Consider the following 18,554-nt stretch of genomic DNA (forward strand, 5'->3'; position numbering starts at 1 on the left):
CGGCTCCACTGAGGCCGCACGCTGCTGCCCGGTTCCAGCATGGGCAGAAGCACCAGGAACCCCGCTCCTTGTGGGGCTTCCTCCTCCCCATGTCCCATCGCTCCGGGTTGGAACACAAATCCATTTTCCCTGTGTTATTTCCCTGGCGCAAGGAGGTTAGTCCAGATTTCCTCCCCTGAAAGCAAGAAGATTTTGAGCCTTGGCTCCGTTTCAAAATGAAAAATCTTGAAAAAAAAAAAAATGGAATTTCCTGCCGTGCAGAAATCTGGAGGTTTGACTCTGCCATTGCTGGTTCTGCTGTGGGGCAGGCGGGGAGGGGATGGGGACACAAGCATGTATCCAGCACACACGCATCGGTACAAACACAGCCAAGACATTTCCTGGCTGCTTCAGCTGCCTGGGGACAAACTCTGCGTTGGGCTTCCCGACTCCTGCTTTGCACCAATGTTTCGGGGCTGCCCCCCACGCAGGGACCCCACAGCCAGGGACTCCCCAGCCATGGCAGAGCTTCTCCTTCCTGAAGACCCCTCACAGGCCTGGCTCAGGGCTGGCACTGGGACGTGGGGAGGGGACGAGGAAGGGTGGTCGTGCCTCAGTTTCTCCAGGTAGAAGAGGCGCCACGGGGTTAAGGAGAAGCCGTAACCCAAAGCCAGGCAGCACCACACTGAGGGAAGGCACAAATACTCACCAGAGAGGCTTCACCCCAAAAAGGCCTTCGAGCAGGGATGTCGGCTTGTAGGGAGCGTTCCCCTCTGGCAGTGACCCCAGCTCCATCACGTTGAGCTGGTCAAAACTCAAGGGACACGGAGGTGGTGACTGCTGGGCTGGACTTGGCACGAGCATCCTGTGGAAGACGGACAATCCCAGCTGGGCCGTGGTTAATCCCCAACCTCTGTGGGGACTGAAGAGGCCGGGCGCAGTGCAGGAGGCAACAGAGGGAACGATGCTGGGGGGTCGGGGGCATTGCACCTTGCAGGGCACAGCCTCTGGGCAGCCTCAGGGTTTTCTTACCCCTCAAAATCTTTTACAGTCACTGGGAAAGGGAAAAACCTGCAGGAGCAGCTCTGCATGAGCCATCCCCCTGGCCCAGGAGCGTGTCAGCCCTGCAGGGAGCCCCAGAACCCAAAATCAGAAGGGGGGGGGGGGGGGAACACCATGCCTCAGCTTCCCCAACCCCGAAGGTGCAAAGGGGGATAAACAGTGGGCAAAGGCAGCAGCTCCGGGGATGGGAAAGGAATCCCTTGGCCTCTCCACAGGTGTGCCCCACATCACCATCCTTGGTATGCAGCAACCTCCGTGATCTGCTTGGGGTGGGGGTCAGCGACGTGCTTGCCTTGCAGCTCTGCCACGGCAATGCTCCCAGTGCAGCTAAAGCACCACGGAGCAGCAGCAAATATCCCGCTGTGTTTCAGCCAGGGCCTGGCCGGTGCCATGCCTCCCCTTGGGCTTTGCCACGTTGCCAGCAGCTGCTCCCAGAGAGGGGCCGAAGTGTTTTGGAGCCTGGCATCACACCCTGCAGTGCCTTCCCTCTGCAGAGCTGCTGCTTGGGGAGGCAGCGGTGGCTGGGAATGTTTCCCTATCCTCATCCAGCGGGGACACGGCCTTCAGCACCCACCTGGGGTTTGTCCGGACCCCGTGGGTGACCCCTGAGCATGGGTTCAGATGCATTTGAGAGAACCCCAGGCCCTGCTCCCCGGGAGCTGGTTTCTGAGGGCTCGTGCGATCCCTGTCTCTTGTCCCCAGCTTTGGAAACCAGAGGCCGATTTGGTTAAAACTGGCGAGGAGCTAAAAAGGAGGCCCTACTGCTCTCCTAAGCTGCTGTGGCGACCGGAGGAGTTCTGGTCCAGGAGGGAGAGGGCGCAGCAGGGGCACAGGGCAGCAGCCTCGTCCTGCTGCTCCCAGGACATGCCATGTCATTTCTTCCAGACCCGCGGGCGATCCCATGCTGAGCCAGGGACGTGAACCATTTCCCTTCGAACATACGGCTACTGCAGACCCATCTGCACCGTGGCCAGGCTGTGCTTGGCAGAGCAGCCCAGGGCCAGGCAGCCAAGCCTGGGGCTGCTGCCATCCATGCTTATGGGAAGGGTCAGCCCCACAACCCACGAAGCCCAGCCCCGCCACAGGGGAGAGCTGCAAATCTGCTCTTCTCTGGGCTCTCAAAGCATTCCCACCTCCTCTGCATGCACCTCACCAGCACCAGGGAGACAAGTGATAAAATTACTGAGCCACCAAGGTCAAATTACTGAGCTCAGCCCTGGGCACCCGCAGCCCCCGCGCCTGCAGGCCCAACCCGTTTGCACTGGGGCAGCTCCCGCGCACGAAGGGGTAAACACAAGGCCCCCGCAAGACGAGATGAAAGCAGGGGAAAAGGCGGAGGCAGCAGCTGAGAAAGGGCTGTGCAGGCTGCGGCGGCTCTGCTGACTTGTCTGGGCAACATCCTGCGCTGCTGCAGGCTGACGAGGATGGGCTCGGCTGCAGCGGCATCGACGGCCCCAGCCACCAGCGCTGGGGGCTCCCGGTGGGTTTTGTGCCTCTTGGCTGCGGGACGGGGCCTCGCTTGAGTGCAGGCACCGGGGGGCTCAGCCCCACGCTGGGTCCGGCCGCGGCCCCGCTGCCCCCTCTAGCGGCACCCAGCCCGGAGGGGACGAGCACAGCGCCCACACCGCTGGCAGCGAGAGCCCCCAGCCCGAACAGCCAGCCCCGGCTCACGGTAACACTGCACAGCCACAGCAGGACCCCGCAGCCTCCTGGAGCAGCTGCGGCACCCACACACTTGGCCCCGCAAACGAGCAGGGCTCGGAGCAGCCAGGATGCAGCAGGAGGAATCAAACCTTGCAGCAGAACCAGGAACTGGCACCTGGCATCTGTCAGCAGCTCTCCACCATACTTCCCGTGGAGTCCCAACATCCCGTGTTTGTTTTGCTGACAGAAAGCCTCTGACGAACATGCAATCATGAGACATTTAGCAATCGGAGCGTGCTATGTAAATACAGCATAATTTATTGGTTCCATGTCAGAGAACTATAGTGGTATTTGTACGCGTGTCCTAACGATAGACAAGAAACAAGAGTCATGTATATACAGAGATTCCAGGACACAAAAAGAACTTTCTAACGAAGAAGTGGTTAGTGGTAGTTTGGTCACTGTTCACAGAAACCTTTTCTCTCCCTGTAAACCCTGCTCCCCGCTCTCCCCGATCCTAGGTAGCCCGACCTACCTACCTGGGGGGACTGCCAGGCTCTGGCCAGGCAGCAGAGCTCTTGTGCAAGCAGGAGGTAAGGCCCCTGGCTCTGGCTGCCCACCAGGCACTTTGGTTAAGAGGAGACGCATGTGGCAGAGTGGGGAAGCGCTGCTAAGGAAGAGAGAAGGTTTAGTACCCTAAGGGGAAGCAGAAAGTGATCCACACAGAGTCCGTAAGCAAGGCTGGAGAGAAAGCAGTCTGGCTCCTCGGTAGGGTCTGCGTACCACGAGGAGAAAGGGAAGCGCAGGTGTTTGAGACGCCAACTTCCCCATGCTGGTCCCGGTGCCTTCCCTCTGCTCATTCCCACCAGGCGCGGGTCCACTTGTCCCAGTGCTGCCAGCGCCGATCCTGTCCCCGCAGGGGCAGTGCAGCGAGAGCAGCTCAGCTCAGAGCTGGTGCAAGAGGCAAGAGCAGATTCACAACAGGAGCGCTCCAGTGCAGCACAGCTGCAGGATAGATCAGCAGCAGCAGCTCTGGTCTGGCCATGAAAGAAACCCAAGTCTGACTTCATTTACAGAGAAAGAAAGGCAGGGCAGGCCTTGGGGACAGGATGCCAAGTGCAGGGTGAGCACAAAAGCAGCTCTGTCCAAAAACTGACCGCACAGCCAGTGGAAGAGGTGCTGGAACCAGACAGCTCCTTGTGGTGCCCCAGTGAATCTGTGTGCACCAGCACTTCTTCCGCAATGCCCACACGTAACCTCCCTTCACATTTAGGAGGTGGGGGTCCGGAGGGACGTACCGCTTCCATCACAGCGCCAGCTCCATGGCATGGCTCTACCTGGCGCACCTGGCTCGGCTCCTGGTGCCACCGCAGTGAGGGGGCAGAGGAGAAGCAGCACAGGCTGGCTCCTCCCTCCTCAGAGGACGAGCATTCCCACCAAGTGGCCAAAAATATTTATTTTTTTTTATAGAAATTACTATAAAAAAACTAGTTTATCTAGAGCATCTTTAAAAAAATATTCCTGCAATATCACAGTTTTACATTGAAACTCATTAAAAATATATAGATTTCTTTACGAAAACGTCTCTGTTCTCCCCTTGATTCACGTCTCCAATGCAGGAGTGGGACTCTGTGTCCTCGGAAGAGATGCCGAGGTGAGAGCAGGACGGTCTGATCTCAGTGGCACATCCGGGAGGTCATTTCCTTCTGTCAAAGGGACATGACAAGGAACCATGAACTAAGATCCAAACCACCAGGTGAGGGTGTGGATGAAAAAAATCTCACCTTTGTTCAGCTGGAAATACCCTTCTCAGGCACGCGGTGACACTCACCGCGTGCTCCAGGTGGGGCAGGTCTGTTCTCCCCCACCACTCCCAATCCCAGGCCAGGCGGGACAGCTTCCACTGCCCCACAGCTCTTCAAATTCTACAGCTGTAAGCAGCTGAGCCAAATGTCATTGCTACCTCTTAGGTCTACCACCCTCCATCCTGCAGGCTCCTTGTGGTGGTGGTGCCCTTGCTCTTCAGGATGGGAGGGGACTTCTGCTCTTCCTTCCCCATCCTGGATGGTGAATGGGGCTGAGCTCAAACAGCGTGCGCAGACAAGGCAAGCTGGCTGCCCGAAACGCGAGGAGGTTGCTGGAGAACAAGTCTTCTTCCTCCAGCTGATGCCCAAACAACCCTGCTCAGCTGTACCTGCACATCCTGGCTCCCATCTTCCCGACTGCCAAACTGCGAGGCCAACCCACAGCCTCAATTCCAGCAATGGGATTTGAGAGGGCAACTGTGACACCTCCACCCCCAGCCCTCCCCTTCTGCCCTCACTCCGGGACTCACCAGTGGTTCCAGCTCCTTGGTGTCTATTAGGTTGAACTCTTTCACAAAGTAGTAAAAGTGCTTGTAGCAGGTGTTCACGTGGGCTTCCGACCCCATTTGGGTGATCCTGTCGAAGTGGTGGATGTAGACATGGACAAAGACTCGGAAGAGCCTGGAGAGAATCTTCTTCACCACCGGGAGGAAGTTCTTGGGGAAGGGAGTACCTGGGAGAGGAGACACAGCCATGAGAAGCTTCACGGAAGTGGGAATGGGTTCCTCAGGAATAAAATAAGTTCTTGATAGAACAAGTACATTTTGAGACAAAAGGGAGAGAGTTCTGTCCAAAGTAATTTCCAGTTCCCCTCCTTTTTCCTTTCCATTTTGGGTCAGATTTTTCAAAGCATCAATTTCTGATGTGACAGTCCTGCACACCATCAATCGCTGCAAGCAGCTGCTAGCTGAAAGCAGGCGATCACCATCAGATTCCCACCAGCTGCTTCAGTCCGAGAGTTTTCTTCCACTCCTACTTGGCATGTTTAGATAAACAGTGCAAAATATTACAAACGCCTGAGCTCTGCTCCAGAAGCGATTTCCCCAAAGAAAGAGCCAGAGATATCCCCCTGCAGTTACCTCACAGTTTGATAGGTCTTTAGCTCTTTGGTTAAAAATTAAAGACATTTGGGTCCCCTGTAAAGGCACCAGTGGATAAGCCTGCTCTGAGTTCACTGGGATTTGTTTAGCCGGGGCCTGCAGCTAAAGCAGCCTGGCCAAGCGGCCAGCTCACAGTACTGAAGTTCACACAGGTCCCTTCTGGAGGAACAAGGATCAGTGAAACCCTTTCAACGCCCTGCAAGAACTGCTATCAGGTAAAAGCAAAGCTGAGAACAACAACTCCACAACCCTCCTGCTGCCGGAAACCTGTCTTGCCTCCCCAAACAAAAACTCCCTATTTATAGTCCCCAGAGAGTTGTACAGAACAGTCCTAAATGAAGGCAATGCACCCTCCTGGGTGCCCGGAGAAACGGACGGGAGCATTTCAGTGGTTCAGCTGCCTGAAGGACCAGCTCTTCACAGCCCTGCTTGCACACGGTTTAAGCAGTGCTTTGGCAGGGGTAGAAGAGCCCCGTGGATGCAGATGCATCCCGAACAGAGGCCAATTGCATCCTGCCAGAACCCCGATGGCATAAACGTGGTAGCAGGAAGGAGGGAGCTGAAAAATGCCCCCTCCAGCCCTGCCTCTGCAGACGCTCCCCCTGCCCCATGGGAGGAACAAGGCTGTGCTGCGACAGGGGACGCGTGCAGGGGCAGGAAGGCAGCCCCCAGAACCTCGCTTGCACCGGGGCTCCAGCACCACCCCAGTTCCCCAAGGGCCGTGCCGAGGAGCCCAACAATCACCCAGGGCTGCTCTGGGAAAGCAAGGAGCTGGCCCTGCTGTGAAACACCCCAGGGCTAGCGTTGGAGCAGCGACATCCCCCCTGCCACTGTACACATCTCTGCTGCATCTGGTCTTCGGCCTTCCAGAAGGTGGGAGCTCTGAATGTCATCATTCACGTTTACCTAATGCTTTGGATACTGCACTCTCACATCTTATTCACCACAAAAAAACAACAACCAACAAACAGCTTTTCTGTTCCAAAGCGAGTACATGAAACTGTGTATTTGGGACTGCAGATTTAGTTGTCTTTGGTCAAATTCTCTTTCCCATCACCCTGGCAATAGATAGAAACACTGCCCCTCCCTCCATGCACGTGTCAGCATCCCACCCAGCTGCAACAAACAACCGATTGCATGCCAGCAAGCACCGAGCTAGAAAGGGCAGAGTCAGCTAATGCCAGCCTGCAGCAACAAAGAGGCTAATTAGGGAAACATGGCCACCATCACCAGGCCAACGCAGAGCACGTGCACTGAACCCACACCAGCAATCAGCTCGAAAAGAGCTGTCCTTCAGGAGACCACGTCCAGCAGGAACTGCTGATGGTCATGCCAGAGACCGGCTTTTTAAGAGCAGCCTCTTATTTTTGTTCCCTACGCTTGGCTTGGCTTTGCTTTCCTCGAGGTATCCACGACTCCAAATGAGATCTGCTACAGCTCTGGGTATTTTAGTGCTCAAGAAGAGGCCTGAAATTTCTCAGGTGCTTGGAAGAGCTTATACACCGCCGGCCTCCAAGCAGCCCAAAAGGCAATAGCTGTACCACAACGGTGACCTGAGCAGCAGTGACCACGAACGGCACCTCCTGGACCAGGACCTGAGGGCTCAAAGGAGAAGGCTCTGCCCCGGCCTCCCCCCCCATCGCTGCAAACAGAACCCAACTCACCAACGTTAGTGGGAAAGATGTCCTCATTGTTGATCTGTACCTCGATCCAGTCCATCAGGAGGTTCATGTACTGGGGAGCGGACAGGGCCGTGGGCTTGCGGTACTTGTGCTCGTCCTGCCATCTGTACTCGTACTTGGGCCCCCCGGACATGACAGGGCAGGACTGCTCCGTGCAATAGTCACTGATGGTGCCGTAGATCAGGTTGATGCGGTTGAAGAAGTCCACCACATGCACTGCCACCCAGTCGTTCTGCTCCTCTCCCGGCGGCAGCTGGACGGCCACCTTCAAGTCCAGGCCAGCGTTGAGCGAGGCTTGGGCTTTCTTGTGCAGCTCGAACCGCTGAGTCCCTGGCTCAAACTTGCGCTTGGGTCGGAAGGTTTTGTCTTTATTGAACACTTGCTTTAAAGCATGGGACATCTTTCTTCTCTTCTTTTTTTTCCAGGCCCGTAGCGATGACAGCTGCAGACACAGAGCTGCTGGGCCACTTCCTGGGGCAGGGCAGCGAGGACTCTGATCTTCACAGAAACCTTCTGCTCATCTGGTCCTGATCTGCAACGCAGCACAGAAGGGCAGCGATTAGGAGCAGCTCTCTCAACAGGAAACCTGGTCTAAATCCCATAGGAAAAGATCTGGGATACCATCTGGGCCCTCGCCCCCGATCTGAGCAGAGCAGGGGCAGCTGGCGCCAGCTTTTATTTTTTCTCTCCTCCCAGGAGAGCCCGGGGCAGAGGAACAGTCTGGCCACTGGGGGAGAGCTGGGCTGGGCCAGGAGCCCCTGTGAGCCCCCCTGCCTGCTCAGCACGGGGATAGAGGAGCTAAAAAGGCCCCCAGGAAAAGGGTGCGATGAGAATGAGACAGCAGGGAGGGACGGGGCCAGCGCAGATCATGGCATCAGCACAGCGAGACCCAAATCCCACCTAAAGGAGGAGAAACTCCAGCGCCAGCTATTCAGGTGGAAAGTAGCAAAGGTTTAGGAAGGGTCAAACGTTGGGTTAGGCTTCACTTGAATCAGATCCTTCACCTATGCTTTTCTCCCCCCTCTCTGCACACAAACCTACTCCAAAGGTAACTTTATGACATCCTACAGTAGAGCCCAGCTCTGCTGCCAGGCGTGTTCTAACACCAGTCTGATCAGGAGCTGCGCGGGCCGTCATAGCACTGAGGACAAGATGAGAACGGGCTGAGGGGAATGAGAAGTTGACGGAGCTCAGGCAGCCATAAACTCAGTATCCTGAAATAGCACCAGCATCAAAAACAGCCACAGCCTCGTCTGCAGGTGCAGAGAGCACAACTGTATTCCTCCTTTCGGCTGAGCTCACTCCATGTTGAAGCCTGGTTGAAAGCTTGTCTTCCTCTTCCAGGCTATGGAAACGAATTGGTTCTGAGAGGCTGAGACACGAGTTAAGATCTTGAAAGGATGCTGACAAGAAACACAGCTCTGTTTATCTGTAGCTAATTATACCTCCTTTGTTCCCACATCCATCCCTTCATATAATTTGTGTCAAGCGGCTCTTTGATGGAAGCTCAAAGCAGAAAATTGTACCAAAAATATTGTTTTACATGTGTTGGACAGAGAAAGAAATAAAGCGACAGACACTCAAGCTGATGCACTGTAGAATGCGGCAAGTAACAGTCTCCTTAATTTTCTGAGAAAACAAGCAAACAAGTCCCTTCCACCAAGCAGAAAATCTCTTAGCTGTAGTGTTGTTTAAATAGGTAAATAACGCCCCCAAACTCTGGTGAGAAAAATTTCAAACTGGAGTCAAGGCTACTTTTCTGCAAATCAGCCAATCTTTAACAGATGCTGCATCGTGCTTATCAGCATTTCTTCTTTAGAGAGAGATGAAAGGAATTTAAACCAAAGCCTCTTGTTCTCTTAGTTAATGACAGTAAGGAAGAAAACCCAAACCACCCCAGCCTGCCCCGTAGGAACCCACTTGCCTTTCCCTAGCCCTTCTTCTCCTGCAGGAAGGGGCTGAGCCAACTTTTCTGCACAGATCCAAGCTCTGGCTACGACACGGGCCGTGACCACAGCCACGACACGCACTGAGACCAACGGAAAATATTTCCTTGCGGTTCAACGAGATTCACCCGGCATCGAGTGAGACGCCACGGGCTCTCTGCAAAAGATGAAGGTGCTGCCGGAACAGCTGCTGCTGCAACCCTACCAGCTACCGCACCAGAGTCAAAAATAAATAAATAAATAAATAAAACCTCCAGAAAATGCGACCTTGAGAAGCCTCTGATCGCACCGCAGACTCGGTGAGAGGAAGTAGCAAGGGGGACGAGGAGGGATGTCTGAGCAAGGAGCTCTGGTTACCCAGAGCTGTGTCACAGCCTGGCCACATCCTGCAGTTCGGTGCGGAAGTGCTGGGGCTGCGCCCACCCCACTGTACCCCAAAGGTGCTGATCGCCCCCCACCAGCAATGTGGACAGCAGGTGCTGAGTCTGCAGCTACTTCCAGCAGGAAATCGCTCCCAGAGAAGCACTTGCACGCGATGATATCCTCACACTGGAGGTGGAGAAAGAAATATCCTTTAAACAAGCAGGCAGTAAAGGAGGAGGAGCACTGCCCTTCATACAGCTCTCTGGAGGACTGGCAGCGTCCTCGGTGCGGTACGACTCTGTCCCTACTTGTTTAGGAACTGTCTTAAGAATTCCAGTGGTTCCCCTGGCATCCGTGCTGGGCCCTGCAGCCACAGCCTGAGCCTGGAAAACCCGTCCTTGTCCGGTGAAAGGGAGGGTGGGTTGAAACCGAACAGCAAAGCTGCAGAGTTTAAAACAAACAAACACCACCAAAACCCTGCACATGTCAAGAAGCAAACATGGACCATTTTAGACTATTTTCCAGAAGAAATGATCATTTGCACAGGGTGAAGAGAATTTTAATATGGCTTATTTGGTATCAGGGCAGCGTCTGCCCTACAAGCAACTTCCTCTTCCTAAGAGACATCATTCTTGAGAGCTGCGGAGCTCAACACAGCAGCAATCATCTTGTAGACGATTCAGCATCTGTCTGAAGGCATTAGCAAAACTAGTAGCTACGACTTCAAGCAGATTCGGCATATTTAATTACAGTTTTTGAGTGCAACTGAACTAAATGAAGCATTTGGCACTAGAAAAAAAGAAAGAAAAGACAGACCAAAAGCATCACCGACATTGCTTGGAGATGGTATCACATGTACAACATCTTCCACAGGCAGTCATTGCTCTGGCAGCACTAGAACACTGTCCTTATGAAGAGGAGAAAGGAAACACTACGAATAATTAGGACATGGGACATGCAAAGCACCTGAGTGGGATTTACAAGCTTCAAAGACGAGGAAAAAAATCCCAACACACAAACAAACCTGCAGGACATTTTGTTTCCTCCTCTCTCCCAGCCAGCCAAGATTACGGCAGACGTCACCGGTGCAAGCGGACCTTGGCCATCCCTCCCACGAGATCTCAGAGCCGCTGCAAAGCCCTGCACCGTGGCAGGCTGACAGAGCGAAACCACCCCGGCTTTCCCGGAGGAGCGGCGCTGCCGCTGCTTGCGGGGACTGCGGGGACAGGGCCGGGCGCCGCGCGTGGCTCCCCTGGCTGCCGCGGCCACACTGCGCGGGGCCGGAGGCCTTGCCCTCCCCTCCCTTCCCAGTCAGCTTTTATCCCCTTTCCCTGCTCCTACAGCTCCAGCCCTAACGCCTGTTTCTGCCGATGGCGACCCAGGGCAGTGCCCTTCGTTCCCCCTGCCATCCCTCCTCCCCTGCCGCTAGCAGCAGATCGCGCAGAGCTGCCTCATTTTAAAGGCTCCGGGCAGAGGGAGCCCAGGCGTTACTTACCCAGCTCTTTTTGCTTTCACACACAGCTCAGAGCGGGCACAAAAAAAGGAAAGAGCAGCCTCTGCCGCAGCCCCTGGAGGCGGCCTCTCTCGCACGGTGGCCTCACAGCCCTGGCGCTGCCCCCGCTGCGGCCCCGCGGGCTGTTCCGCACGTGGCCCCCCACCCGTGAGCAGGGTCCCACGGCGGCTCCATCGCCTCTGAGCACACCTCGCGCTCCCCTCTGCCGCTAACAGCCTGCGGAGGCACACTGGCAAGCTCCTACCTTAGTTTTTAGCCTCCTGCAATCACTCTGCTCGTCTCTGCAACTCCTGCGAGCGCTTGCAGGCTCCGATGCAGAGCTTCCTCCTTTTTGAAAGAGAGAAAAGTTCAGTTTCACGCTGCCGGCGGGGAGGGGCGAGGCTCGCGGCCACTTCCCTCCCAGTGACCCCAGCTCCAGGCAGCTCACATCCTGCTGTGCGCTCACAAGAGAGCCCTCGAGTAAATCCCAGCGAGCAGCGCATTTCTCAGAATAATTCATTCCTCTAATTTCCTTTTACGGAAGCCACGCTGCTGTCCCGCAAGATGACACCGAGTGGTATCGATGCTAAACACTTCCATGAAATCCTGCCAAAAGTCCCTTCGGGGGCAGCTTGTAACTGCAGCCCTTTGGTGGTAAGCCCGTGCACATTACATCCCCCTCTACAGCCCCCCAAAAGTGCGAGGTGAGCAGGGGCCCCCTACCCTCGCAGTTCACGCAGAGCTTCCAACGCAGGACACCAACTCCCGTGCCAGTTTGACCAAACAGCCACGGCACATCGGACGCATCAAACACTTCAAGGCACGACTGGATTTTACGGGGCGTGCCAGAGCAGCGAAGCTAGCAAGGCGGCCTCAGGGACCTTAAACAAAAAAGCAAAGACGCACACGCACATGGTTTTCATAACTTCCCCCCCACGCTTTCACAAATACCTTCCCACAGCCATTCTGCTCAGTTTCTCAGTAAAAGATGATCCTGGGTTTCTATGATCAAAGGAGAGATTTTAATATGGAGAGCAAGGATCGGACCAATTACGGCAGCAGGGCTGGACGGGCACTAACGACGGCACGTTTCTGTGCCTCTGAAGCGAGTCTGGCAGCAAGCAAGACAGCTTACCTTCACCAGACGAGGCTTTCAGCTGCTCCTTTGAACAGTTTTATAACACAAGGACCAAAAGGTCCCTGTGCTTACCTTGGTTGCGGGCAGGAGGGCGAAGCACAACGAGGACAATTTGGGGCAGAACACGAGGGTTTAGGCTCACGGCAGGCACGTCCGACCATTCATAACTCCTGCGAGATGGCGCTTCCACGTAGGCCAGCTTCCTGTCTGGCACGGCGGCCTCGTGGCTGGCCGAGGCAGCTGCCAATGTTTTTCCCAACGCTAATCACCCCCCTCCCAACGCTCCCTGACGGCGCGGAGCTGCGCGCTCCCCAGCCGAGGAGACTCGTGTTGTTATTTGGAAAAGCCAAAATGGAAACCGCGCTCCGGGGAGCTGAGCGGAGCCAGGCCAGGGCAGTGCTTCTCCTCTGTGAGGAAACTAGAGGCTGCTCACGAGGAGAGCCGAGAAGCTGCCCTGCACCTTTCCTTTTTCTTCCCATTTTCTCTCTGCTCACTGCTGGCAACAGGGGCCAGGAGCTGCTCGGCAGGAGAGGGAGCACAGGGCAGAGCTGGCGCAGCCACAGTGATAACCCCAGACTGGGTTGTGCACAAGCAACAAGTTCCCTCTGCTGCTCAGCAGGAAAATATCCAAATTTTCCTTCTGGAAACTGGTTTAATAGTGGCCTTAACAACACATGGAACAGGGCCACTTAGAAACGCACATTTCAGACGTTAGATTCCCAAGGCTTAGACAAACAAAGAGCCCTTTATGCCTCACCACAAAGTCAGTTTTAAGAAAGTCCTGCTGGTCGCCAGCCACCCCCATGCCCCACAGCTTAAAGCTGCTGCACAACATGGGAACTCCGAGTAAAATCCATACAAAGACCCCCACCCATCTCCCAGGTACCTCCCAGAACCACGCTCGCTCGGCGGCAGGACAGTCACTTTGCACAACTTCAAGCCATGCAAATGTGGAGCTGAGCAGCATTTGCAAGTAGGTAAGAAAAGGAAACGGTATAAAAAAAGCACGAGAAATGTTACGGTTGGCTTTCACTGGTATCTTCCTTTTCCCCCTAAAGGCTATGCATTTGGCCAATTTTAACCTCCGGTGAGTTGATAAAATAAAGGGGAAATCCCTGCTCAGCCCCACATGGGTTGGAAGACCCAAACGAAGCAAGAACTCGTGGGGCCAAGCAGCCAGAGGCACGTTTCAGCTGCCACGCGCGGGATGTAGGAGCAGGAGGCAGCACCAGCCACCCAGCTCTGTGTTGGGATGCTCCAGCCCAGGCAGACACAACGGTGACAACAGGAGGGACGGCGTGGGTTTTGTGTGACGGGCTCACATCACAGGCAAACACTCAGGAAGGAGCAGGGCCTGGAGGACGGCTTCTGGCGGGGCAGAGGGAAGGCTGCATCCCCTCGAACTTCGCCTGGGAGAGGTCAGAGGCTTCAGCACCGCCTGTCCCCACCCGGCCAGCAGCCGCAGATGGTCAAAGAGCCACATGAGAAAGTCAGCTTCTAAAGTCAGCTGCACTCCTTCTACTTTCCCTTCCCCAACAGGGTCAGGGAGCAGATTCTGCAATTTAAAATCTTCATTTAAAAGCCTAGGAATGACCACAGCGCAACAGGAACGCCTATAAGAGCCTGCATGATTACTGATCCGGGGCCGATTTTCCTGCCTCTTACGTGCCATCTGCATCTATTGCAATGTCAGAGGCATGGCTGTGCTGGAAGGCTTCCACGGACTGCGCTTACACAGCTTCGGCCAGATCATGGCTGCGTGTGGAGGCAGAGCTCATCTGCTGCTGGCTCCGCAGATGCTGCCTCGAGCCGACAAGCTGGGTCACGACTCCAGGAGACAGGTTAACTGCACAGACAAATATTTCTAGGATAAACCATACTCCGTGGGTGGCTGACGGCACGCTCAGAGCAGCTCTTTTCAAGGTCTGCAGGGCTGTATTTTAAAGGCGGCTTCTTCAGGAACACCTTTTGCTGGCCTTCAGCCCAGTTCTGCCCCTCACCACGGAACTCGTAAGGAGCAGCGTGGTATTTATCGAGTCCAAGCTGTGAACTACGCATTTCTTCCTGCTTTCACGGCTTCCACATGATCATCCTCACTGAGCAGGGGTATTTTTGAACCAGCAGCGGTTTCCTCTAACTTTAGGATCTGCCCAGGCGGCAGGGATGGCTGTTTTGGAGCGCCAATCTTGCCTTCGGGAGGTGTCTCCCAGGGAAGGGGTCAGCCTCCCCCACGGCAGGGCTAGTCCCATGGACGAGTGCCGCTTCTCCCCACGTTAGCATTATGCTTTTAAAAGAAAGCCGTATTGTTTCCTGCTGAAAGCGGGTGCCCACGAGGCCTGCTCCTCTCCTCCACGAGGAGATATGGCAGCGGCCCAGCGCACTAATGTGGCTCCAGGCAGCAAAGGCCAGGAACAAGCCCACTGATGTGGAGCTAGAGATCACCTCAAGACAAACCACATCATAAGACCTCCTGCACGCAGCGAGGAGGAAAAAAGAAAAAAAAAGGCCCAGACAGCAACCCCAGCGTAAGCCTGCAGTTAAGATCAAGAACAATTACAGTGGCTTTCAGCTTAGTAACAGGTCTTACTCAGCTTCTGCTTCCAACTGGAGCACGTATCGGATGGCTCCAGCTCATTGCCTGTTCCCCAGAAGCCAGAGCAGAGGCACACAGCCAGGGCCATCGTTCACCCAAATCCAGCCCCTCCCTGGGCTGGGAGCTGGGGGTCTCCTGCAGCCACTGCATGGGTGCTGGTGGCAGGGAGCAGAGGGAAGGCTCCTGACCAGCCTCACGCTGCCCTGCAAGGAGGTCTGCGCTGCCACGGGGTGGGAAGACAGCCATGCAGTCCCCAAGAGGATAGGGGCAAGCACCAAGCACGGCTACCGCAGGAGAGTTCAGCCCAGCAGCACACAAGGCCTGGCTGTGCAGGACCAGCAACACACAGGGACACCCGTCAGCATCACCATCTTCACCTCTTCTCGGAGAGACTAAATAATGACAAAGCATCTACTGACTCCATCTAGACTTCTACAAGAAGTCAAAGCCACCACAGTTGGACAGATGTGCATGCTTACAAAGGTTTTCTTGTGGCCTTCGTTGTCCTCGTTCCCCCCCAGGGGAGTTATTGGGCTCCCTCCCCTCTGCTCCCCGTGCACTTGGTGTTCTCGGAGCAGCAATTCACCCAGGAGCCCTCCATCATTTCATCGCCAGCTGAGCAGCACTTTCAGCGCAGCATCAGCTCCAGAGGGAGCAAGAAGCAGACCAAGACAGGAGTCGCAGATAATGCTGCCTCTGAGGGGCATCTGGAGAAGGGCAGACGAACGTGCAGCCTAAGGTGCATTCTTCATTGGAAGCATTAGCTGGATGTTACGCATTTCTAAAGATAATCTTCTAAAACCTCCAGCAAAGCTGGTTATGAATCCACTTAGAGCAGCATTTATGGCTCAAGTATCACAGAATACCTTCCTGCCTTACAAGAAATTAAAACTGAGAAGTTGAAGGCAATTATTCTCCCAGATCTGAACTCTTGTGGCCAGGACGGGTTAGGTTTTGCAATCTCTTCTCTGACCCCACATGCTTTCACTGCTGACAAGGGAAACATTTTTCCTTTGTGTACTGCGGCCATAGAGATCTCTGGCCCACGTACAGAGAAGCATTAGTTACAAAACACCGTTACGTCAACCTCCAGTTCAACCTCCACAAACAGAGCTAATTGTGCCACTTCGGCCTGGGTGGCACTTCACACCCCATCAATGGAAGGGCCACGTTACAGCCAAACGTGGCCACGAAAGCATCTGGCAAGCAGCTCCGTGACAGAGGACAGCTAAGTCACAAGGGAGGACTTTGCTCGAGATGACAAGCACGCTTCAAGCTCGCCGAGCCCCAGCCGAAGGGACAGGAGAGCCCATTGTCCGTTCTGACTATGGCACAGTCAGCTGTGCAACCTCAACAGGTCCCAAGAGAACCCCAGACCCTGAAAGTGAGCCAGCCACAGGGAAACTGCTCCCTGCTCAGCGCCTGGGCCCAGATCTCCTGTGCAAACCAGGAACATCAGTTCCTGCTTCCCTGCCACCAGCCTGGCGTGAACTCCCAGCACTCCTCTCCTCTCTTTCTGGGAATTTAAAGAGGTTCTGAGCCTGCTCACCCTCCTGACCAAGTCAGCTTTGCAGGGACGTGACTAAGACCGAAATTGAATCTAAGACATGGAATACAGGATCCAAGAAACGATGAGAGATAAACGTAGAGCTGGATGTGAGCCCAAAGCTCTGTAAAAGAAGCAGAATGCAAGGACAAAAGCCCTGGGGACTGCGATAAACAGGTGGCTGGGGAAAATTTGCATCTCCTAGCAAAAAAAAAAAACAAAACAAACAAACAAAAAAAAAAAAAAAAAAAAAAACACTGCCCTACAACTTAGCAGAACAATTCCAGACTAGAAAGGGTTTTAAACAACGGGACAGAAATGAAGGACGTGTGGCTCTTCGGGCCAGAAGGGGACCCTGCCTCTCGCTAGCAGGAGCCTTTCCCAACCACCTGCGACAGGCGCCGGACAACTTCCCAGCCCTCCCTGCCCCGAGGGCTTCCTGCCCTGTCCTCTGGCGCACACACCAGATTTCTTTTAAACTGAGACAGGGAGATTTAGGTCGGAAATTAGGAGGAAGTTTTTCACCCAGAGGGCGGTGAGGCACCGGCACAGGCTGCCCGGGGGGGCTGTGGATGCCCCATCCCTGGAGGCGGCTCCGGGCAGCCCGCTGTGGTGGGTGCCAGCCCTGCCCGGAGCAGGGGGTGGGACTGGGTGATCTCTGAGGTCCTTTTCAACCCAGGCCATTTTACGAGTCTATGGCACGATTCCCGGATTCTCTGAAGGAGCTCGGGCTGATGCGCTGCAGATGAGCCCAGACGGGGCCTGGCTCCTGCGGCCCCCCCGCAGCAGAGCCCCAGGGCTGGAGGGGGGAGGCCCGGGAGGGAAGCACCGGGGGGCGGCAGGGCAGAGAACAAGGACCGGGGGCGGCACGGCGGACCGGGGTCCCCTCACCAGCGGCCCCCCGAGCCCCAGGGCCGGCCGGGAGGCCACGAGGCCGCCTTCCACGCGAGAAAATAAGTAATTAAAATAAACTCAAACCAGCTAAAATTGTTAGCGGAGAGCTGCAGCGGGCTCAGCGCAGTCCCGGGGATCCCCGGGCGGGGCTGGGAACCCCCCTTTCCCCAGTGCTCCCCCGACCCCCCCGGTTCCCCCCCAGCCCCCCGCACCTGGCCGGCCGCAGTTAGTCCGTGGCGGCGCGGAGGCGGCGCCCCTCGTGTGGCCGCAGCGCAGCTCCTCGCGCTCCTCCTCCGCGCGCCTCGGCCCCGCTCCGCCGGCGGCTGCCGGCACTACTTCCTCTTAAAGGGGCCGCCCCCCCAACGCGGCAGGGAGGGGCCGGGGAAGAGGCCGTTTCCGTTTCGTTTTCTTTTCTGTTATTCTTTTCTTCTCGTTTTATGGGATGGGAACCCTACAGGCCCCCAGAGGGAGAAGCAGGGATGAACCACTGCCGCTGTTAATGACGCCTCCAGCTTCTATTATCCTTTTTAAATCTTTATTTTAAACTTGTTTAAACTGTTTAAACTTGTGAGCAGAGGAACCGCTCCCACATCTGTCACACCCGGAAGCTGGAAAGCGGCAGCAGCCCAGCTGCAGTTCCCAGAGGAAATTCCCACCTGGGCCCCGCAGCCCCAGCCCAGTCCCGCAGGGGCCGGGATCTGACTGGGGCCAGCCCGGGCTCCCCAAACCCTTAAACCCCCTCCTGCAGCCCGGCTTTGGCCCTACGAGGTTTGAGGGGCTCAGCTCCCCCCCTTGTTGTGTCAGGACTGGCGAGTGGCCCCTCAGGGCTGCGAGGCACTCACCTAACAGAGGGCACCTGCCCCCAAACTGCCTCAGCACCGGCGGTTTTTTGGTAACAGGACACGGCTGTAGGGTGCTGGGTGGAAAGGTCGCTCCCTGGTGAGCCTGAGGTGCCCACCCTTTGCCCCAGCTGGAGATTAAACGGCACCCAAAGCTGAAGGAAAGCCCTCCTACCTGAGATGTGGGATAGTAACACCGTTAAAGTTCACGACAAGGGAGCACACAGGGCCTGGCGCTCGGCCCAGTCCCTCCACACGCTGCAGAATTTAAGCAGCACTATTCAGATCTTTTTATTTATTTACTTTTCCCTCTCCCTGAAATAAGCAGGTGGTGGGAATTCCGGCTCCGGCTGCAAACACGTCCAAGCCAATACTTCTTTAATGATGCTTAAACGAGCCTCGTGTGCAGCC

The 18,554-nt window shown here is 55.6% G+C and overlaps 1 protein-coding gene across 4 annotated transcripts; it reads right to left on the minus strand.

Annotated features, from left to right (window-relative positions):
• Positions 1-2,980: 2,980 nt before the first annotated feature.
• On the minus strand, positions 2,981-17,597 carry MOB3A (MOB kinase activator 3A). 4 transcript variants are annotated; one of them, XM_035348125.1, is made up of 5 exons: positions 17,517-17,544; positions 11,399-11,481; positions 7,315-7,864; positions 5,021-5,223; positions 2,981-4,391 (listed from the first exon to the last, which is right to left on the minus strand). In XM_035348125.1, the coding sequence occupies exons 3-5, from the start codon at positions 7,730-7,732 to the stop codon at positions 4,362-4,364; spliced, it is 651 nt and encodes a 216-aa protein (XP_035204016.1). In that variant the 5' UTR covers positions 7,733-7,864; positions 11,399-11,481; positions 17,517-17,544; the 3' UTR covers positions 2,981-4,361. The 4 variants fall into 4 exon arrangements, with proteins under 4 accessions (XP_035204016.1, XP_035204018.1, XP_035204015.1 ...); XM_035348127.1 differs by lacking the exon at positions 17,517-17,544 and adding an exon at positions 12,344-12,653; XM_035348124.1 differs by lacking the exon at positions 11,399-11,481 and having other exon boundaries at positions 17,517-17,597.
• Positions 17,598-18,554: the final 957 nt, after the last annotated feature.

The sequence above is a fragment of the Oxyura jamaicensis genome, chromosome 28 (assembly GCF_011077185.1).
Source record: "Oxyura jamaicensis isolate SHBP4307 breed ruddy duck chromosome 28, BPBGC_Ojam_1.0, whole genome shotgun sequence".
Lineage (NCBI taxonomy): Eukaryota > Metazoa > Chordata > Aves > Anseriformes > Anatidae > Oxyura > Oxyura jamaicensis.

Bases quoted from the DNA above. Each gene is read 5' to 3' on its own strand.
- MOB3A (XM_035348124.1), bottom strand. From the start codon at position 7,732: ATGTCCCATGCTTTAAAGCAAGTGTTCAATAAAGACAAAACCTTCCGA. The intron at 5,224-7,314 runs GTGAGTTGGGTT...CTCCTCTCCCAG, and splicing joins CATCTTTCCCACTAACGTTG to GTACTCCCTTCCCCAAGAAC. The intron at 4,392-5,020 runs GTGAGTCCCGGA...TCCCTTTGACAG, and splicing joins CCAAGGAGCTGGAACCACTG to AAGGAAATGACCTCCCGGAT.